Below are 6,761 nucleotides of genomic sequence, written 5' to 3'. Positions count from 1 at the left end.
TTTTATAAGATTTGAAATCATTTGAAAAACATGATCAAGTGTCTTTATACCTGTGGTTCGTAGATGTTTAGACCATAATTGATTTAACTTAAGTTCTTGCCAGTACTTTGGTCCAATACTGCGGCATTACTAGAAGTAAAGTCTTCTTTTTTTCGCATTTCCTGGTGCTAGCTCTCCCAGCAAAGCTTTGCTTTAAAATTTTCCCTAATGACTAGTGAAAATGTATGAACTCCTAGGGCATAAAGTTTTCCCACCTTCCCTCATTGCCCAACTTCTTACAGGAAAGTCCCTTCAGGCGGCTGTAAGGCGATTGGAATGTTTTCCTCACTTGCACGAAAAATGCCTTCTCCTGACTTTGATAGGTAGATTTTGCTTTTAAACTGTAAGAGCTAAGTTACCTTATGTGATGAAGGTGCACGTTAAGAAGGGGTTGCGGAAAAATCCACCCGCAAGTGTGGAAAAATCGCGAAAAACGTTTGTAAGAAACTCAAAGATCGTTGCTCAAATAATTTTCAGGGGTGTTTCACTCTTTTCGAATAATGCACTCTTCCTTGGTGGAAATGAAGGTCAAAGATTTGGTGAGTGCCGTTTCGTGTTCAAATTTATTTCCAAAGATCTATAAGAGTATTCATTAGAGACGTGTCTTATGCTTTTCGTAGAATCCAAGCTTCGTCGGTAGAAATGCAGCTCAAAGATTTGTTTGCAAAATTTTAAGTTTTGCTCGATTTGCGTCAAACTTATTTTCAGCTCTACATAAAAACAAGTAAGAGGCTCTAGTCGGGAGCTCCCGACTAGGGGATACCCTGAACCCTTTTCTTCCAACATCAAATGCATATATATATTCTATTTTAGAAGCTATATGTCAAGTTTGGTGAGTCTAGCTCTTATTATTTACCAAAATTGCCCAAAAAACAGGATGTCGATATCGATTTTTATCGATTTCTTGGAAACGGAGTAAGTTATCGATTATCGGAAACAAACTCGATCTGCGCGGGACTAGGAGCATCTACATCTCAAATTTTAAGTCTCTAGCTCTTATAGGTTCTGAGATCCTTGCGTTTATACATACGGACGGACAGACAGACGGACATGGCTAGATCGACTCGGCTATTGGCTGATCAAGAATATATATACTTTATGGTGTTGGAGATGCTTCCTTCTGCCTGCTACATACATTTGGATTATGCACAAATACAATATACCCCTATACCCATTTTTAATGGGTTCAGGGTATAAAAAAAGTTAATGAATACGTGATTCAGAGATTTCAGAGGTTTACTATCGGCTCCAAACTAATTTTCAAAAATCTTTATCAGAACCTATTTGGATGGAAAATGCGGCTCTATAAACGCAAGCGTTTTATTCGGCCTCAAAATTCCTAATACAAGATTAATAAGGGCGGAAACTTCCGATTACAAATTTGGTTCTTTATTCGATGCACCTAAAACATATTTTCGAATAGAAGTGGGGATCAAGATGGTACGGGTAGATTTCAATTTTCCACGGGCGTGTACCTAATGGGAAGGTGGTGTCTAAAATTTGTAGCACAAAACGTTCCGCGGGCAAGGCCGGGCAATACCCGCTAGTAGAGATATTAATGGGAGAAAAATATTTATACTTTCATTCATATTTAAGCATATTCAGATCAATGTCAAGCTTAACGTGTACATAAGTATATATACATCTTCATCTATAACTATATCTGTATTTCAAGCTAGATCGTAATTAAATATTTATATATCCCTTACACTAGACGTGCCAAACAGCTTATGGTTCTATTCAAACACGCCCCCCTATTGATTAAAAAACAAAAACATGAAAACAAGCCATAATTCACTTTATCTAATCTTTTAAAAAAGTGTATATGATTTCTAAGAAGGTAAATTAATCATTTCTACGTCACAGCTCCAATCTTTTGTATATGCTTATCAATTCTGATAATTATAAAGCTAATACATTTTCATAAATATATTTCGTATCAGTAGCTTGGGACCTCACAGATATACCCCCAGGTATACCGATTCACAGTTGGAAACAGCTATCTGCTAATTATTAAAATCAACTAGTTGCCCGAATGCTCATCGTAGATCAGATTTTAATCTTATCTTTCAACAAAATTACCTCTTTGTTGGAAAGATTTTCATAAGCCAATATGAATAGAATTGGCCAAAATCAAAATCAGTTTTGGAATCGCCTTCAACATGAACGGTTGTCGAATCCGAAGTTGGCCCTTAATCGCACTTCTCTCATTAGCCTGCATCGGGAGCAATGAGTGTGCCCTCAACTATCGGCTCGAAGGCAGCGTAGTGCCTATCTTCTATAACCTAACCATAGGTCTTCGCGGCGATGCCGACAACCCTGGTACGCAGTTCGATGGCGAGGTCTTTATTACGTTGAAGGCGGTGCTGGCAGATGTGAAGGAAATCACGCTGCACAAGGATATATCCATCAATATAGAAGAGTGCTCACTCTATGATGTTGCTGACCAGCTGGTGGAGAGTGGACTCAACGCTCGGCTGACTACTGAGGAGCAGACACAGCAGCTGACAGTGCCCCTGGCGCAGTCCTTAGCTGCCGATGCCAACTACACTTTGTACTTCAAGTACACCGGAAAAGTTCAGTCCGATACGGTGGGTCTTTTCTCCGCCAGCTATATAGACGAGGCTACGATGAAGACCAAATGGGTGCTATTGACTCAGATGCAACCCATCAACGCACGCCTGGTCTTTCCCTGCTTTGACGAACCCGCTCTAAAGGCCAAGTTCGAGGTGCACATTGGCCGACCAAGTGGTTTGAGCGTCGTCAGTAACACGGAATTAACCAAAACTACAGACGAGGGGTATGCTTAAGCGGATAGTTCTTTCAGAGAATACATTTAAGCCAATTTAAAATTGCAGGAATAATCGCTTTACGGATCACTTTAAGGTTACCCCCATTATGTCCACCTATCTGTTGGCTTTCGTGGTCTCCGAGTACCAGGCACGGGGCAACAGCTCGTTGTCGATACTCACCCGACCGGCGTACTACAACTACACGGAGTTCAGCTACAGCGTGGCAGAGCGCGTGCTTCCCGCATTCGGTGAGCTGTTCCAGCAATCTTATCAGCAGCTGGGCAACGAGCTATTGCAGTATGCGACCACACCCCGTTTTCCCCACAACAGCATGGAGAACTGGGGCCTGGTCATTTTCAAGTAGGTTTATCCAGGGACTAATATGACGAACGCCGCTTAAACTTATACAACTCAATTAATGCTTCAGGGATAAGGTCGTCTTGGAAGAGCCAGGCGTTACGGATGGCTGGACGCAGAAGGAGTTCACCATTCGCAACATAGTCCATGAGAACGCGCACATGTGGCTCGGCAACAGCGTCACATGCAAATGGTGGAGTTACATTTGGTTGCATGAGGGATTCGCGCGCTACTATGAGTTCTTCTTGGGGCACAAGGTAAGACAAGCAAACAGTGATTTGTGGTATCTGAAGTGCCTTATCAACTATAGATTATTTCTTTTGTTCATAAAATATTTAGAAACACGAAACTTTGGATAATATATATAATACTCACACAAATATAGTGTTAGCCACGTCCTCGCACAGCGAAAAATTCCTTTTCCCCCAAGGTTTCGATGCCATAATCAACAATTTGATGGCTAGATTACGAATATCTTCCTTAGAGTCAGCTTAGAAGTTACTAGTCCCTTAATCGAAAAGGTTATTTCCGATCTGTTTTGAGCCTTTTTCCGCTGTCGGGGGATACCGATTGCATTGTTTCTAATAGTCTTTTCTCATATTGTTGCCTTGCAGCTATATCCGGAATACCAGCTGGATCAGCAGTTTGTTGTGCATAAGCTTCAGCATATCCTAACAACCGACTCTTTAAATCTTACGCAACCCATGACCAGCTCAGAGCTGAGCATCGTAACACCCGCAGACATCGATTTCAAGTTCGGAAGAATCTCATTTGCCAAGGCCGCAAGTATAATCCGCATGTGGCGCCTTGCAATGGGCGAGGAGAACTTCGACAAGGCTATGAGGAACTACCTGAAGCAACAGTGAGTACAAATTCCTTTAGACCAAACTTTTAAATCTCAGATTTCATTCTTCTTTAGCCACTTAAGTAACACCTTGCCCTCAGATTTGTATGACCATCTTAGGGATAACTGGCCTCAAATCGCGTACGTCGATTTGAATCAATTCATATACGATTTTACCGTGCAGGTGGGCTACCCTCGGATCATAGTGAGCCTCAGTCTGGATGACCACATGATATCTTGGGATCAGCAACGCTTTCTGTTGAATGCCAGCGATGGCAGCGATTCCACACTTCGCTACACAGTGCCCATCACCTACGCCACAAACCTGTCGCCCAATTTCCAAAATCTGACGCCCGCTTTCTACTTTGATAAAATAGTTGATATAAATCAGCGCTGGTCGGACGAGCCCATTGACTGGGCTATCGTTAATCTAAAACAAGCCAACTACTATCGCGTTTTTTACAACGAACCGTTGCTTGGCCGGATTCAAGTAGCCCTGACCAAGACTGACCACAGTGGAATCCCCGTCGAGAATCGAGCAGCGATTATTGACGATCTCTTCAACTTTGCCCTCGCTGGATTGATTGATTATGTGGAGGTCTTCCAGTTCATGGAGTACATGAGCACAGAAACCGAATATATACCCTGGTATGCGGCATATGTGGGTATGGAAAGGATAGCAAAGCGTCTGACCCCACAGCAGCTGCCCAACTTTAACAAGTATCTAAGCGATATCGCAGTTACGGTCCTCGATAAACTGGGCGTCGGTTGGAACTCCGGGGACAAGGTGTTGGATGTCTACAATCGCAACATGCAGGTCGCCTGGCTCTGCAAATACCAGAATCCCAATTGCACTAACCAGGTAAAGGAGTTATTTGAAGGCGGCACGGAAAAGCCATCTCCAGACTATCGGGAAACATTCTACTGTGCAGCCTCCAGATCTGGCGGATACTCTCGCGTATTGGAGTACTATGCAAAGGAAACTAACTATATAGACAGAGAGATATACTGGCGCGCCGCCAGCTGTACGAGAGATTATCGGACGCACTACCAGAACGAGATCTTGGGCAAGGGCAACAGCGTGGACCTGAAGATTGCTGGCCTGGCTCAGCTGTACGAGCAGAATCCCGACCTGGTAACGCCCATTTTCCAAATGATAACCGAGGACATCGAACAACTGGCCGAGGCGTAAGTTCTTTTGTAGTTTTAGTTTCTGGCACTTCCAAATTAGTTAGATAACACTTGATCAATTGCAGCTTGGAGAGCTGGCCGAAGACTGCCCAGGCGCTGAGCGACTTGGCGGACTATTTCACCACGCGGGAGCAGCAGCAGCTGTTCTCGAGCTTCTACAAGGAGAGTCAGACGCTGTTCGGCAGCTCCGCGGAGACACTTAGCCAGGCACTGGCCACGGTGGACTCGAATGTGCAATGGGCAGAGCAGCGCTTGGGCAAGCTGGTCAGTTTTCTGGCCCAGAGGAATGGAGCTGCTGGACTGACGATGTCGTTGGTGATGATGTCGACGCTGGCCGGGTTTTTGCTTAAGCTGTGATTTGTGATTGGGAGTGGGGCAATAAATGAGCGCGAGGAGCGCGAGCTCAGCGGGACAAATGCCCTTTTCATGTATGCAATTACTAGGCAAAAAGGTTTGTCCCGGGCCGCGACGCCTTTATTGGGCCATAAGTCATGTGGCCAGGCAGAGGACATTAGGGCGACAGCTGCGGCCGGCCGCCGGCCACGGAGCCCACTTTGGAGCGGCAACTATAAAAAGCGTTGGGCGGCTGGCAGCGTTTTCCATTTGCAGGCGTTGCGACTTGGGGGATACTTGGACAACAGAAAAATGCTGCGCCATGTGCTACGCCACGAGAACAACAGGATTTTCGTGCTGATTCTGTTGTACTGCGTCCTGGTTAGCCTGCTGAAGCTGTGCATGGCCCAGGCGGACGGCGCGGCGGCGGGTGCCAACGATAACGGTAAGAATATATGATAAAGATTTAGCTAATGTTTCTATCTATAGCCCTCAGATCCGCTTTGCTTGCATCTGCAGATATCGGACATCTGGGCGACGATTGCCAGGTAACGCCCGTCATCCATGTCCTGCAGTATCCGGGCTGTGTGCCCAAGCCGATACCCTCGTTTGCCTGTGTGGGTCGCTGTGCCAGCTATATACAGGTGGGCATCGAATCACAATCAATCAATCAATTCAATCACAATCCATTGATACTCTCTCCTGGCCTGTCAGGTGTCGGGCAGCAAGATCTGGCAAATGGAGCGTTCCTGTATGTGCTGCCAGGAGTCGGGCGAGCGTGAGGCGGCCGTCTCGTTGTTCTGTCCCAAGGTCAAGCATGGTGAGCGCAAGTTTAAGAAAGTCCTCACAAAGGCGCCGCTAGAGTGCATGTGCCGCCCGTGCACCTCGATTGAGGAATCGGGTATTATTCCCCAGGAGATCGCTGGCTACTCGGACGAGGGTCCGCTCAACAATCATTTTCGACGAATTGCCTTGCAGTAAATAGAATTCGCTAGCTTAGAATATTTTGCACACAATTTGTACATTGAAATACATTTAATGGCCGCATAATATATTTAATCTTTCAAATGTTGGCGCCAATTTATATAGGTGTCTCGTTCGCACACCTTTCGATGGTAGTTGCCAGTTGTTTCAATGAAAGTTCTGAGTTGACTGATACGGCATGTTTAAAATTCAAGGCGAATTCAAATTTCTAATTAGAATAG

At 44.9% G+C, this 6,761-nt stretch overlaps 2 protein-coding genes across 2 annotated transcripts; both read left to right on the top strand.

Moving 5' to 3' along the window:
• The first annotated feature begins 2,201 nt into the window (after positions 1 to 2,201).
• Positions 2,202 to 5,580, top strand: LOC115771640 (membrane alanyl aminopeptidase-like). Its single transcript, XM_030717440.1, has 6 exons — positions 2,202 to 2,839; positions 2,898 to 3,191; positions 3,259 to 3,445; positions 3,803 to 4,050; positions 4,108 to 5,220; positions 5,289 to 5,580. The coding sequence occupies exons 1-6, from the start codon at positions 2,202 to 2,204 to the stop codon at positions 5,578 to 5,580; spliced, it is 2,772 nt and encodes a 923-aa protein (XP_030573300.1).
• Positions 5,581 to 5,868: 288 nt separating this feature from the next.
• Positions 5,869 to 6,537, top strand: LOC115771650 (bursicon). The gene is made up of 3 exons (XM_030717456.1): positions 5,869 to 6,001; positions 6,076 to 6,200; positions 6,271 to 6,537. The coding sequence occupies exons 1-3, from the start codon at positions 5,869 to 5,871 to the stop codon at positions 6,535 to 6,537; spliced, it is 525 nt and encodes a 174-aa protein (XP_030573316.1).
• Positions 6,538 to 6,761: the final 224 nt, after the last annotated feature.

The sequence above is a fragment of the Drosophila novamexicana genome, unplaced genomic scaffold (genome assembly GCF_003285875.2).
Source record: "Drosophila novamexicana strain 15010-1031.04,08,12 unplaced genomic scaffold, DnovRS2.1 tig00000108-arrow-pilon, whole genome shotgun sequence".
In the NCBI taxonomy this organism is placed as follows: domain Eukaryota; kingdom Metazoa; phylum Arthropoda; class Insecta; order Diptera; family Drosophilidae; genus Drosophila; species Drosophila novamexicana.
Note: the sequence above shows the minus strand (reverse complement) of the source record. Positions and strands in the feature narration are given on the sequence as shown.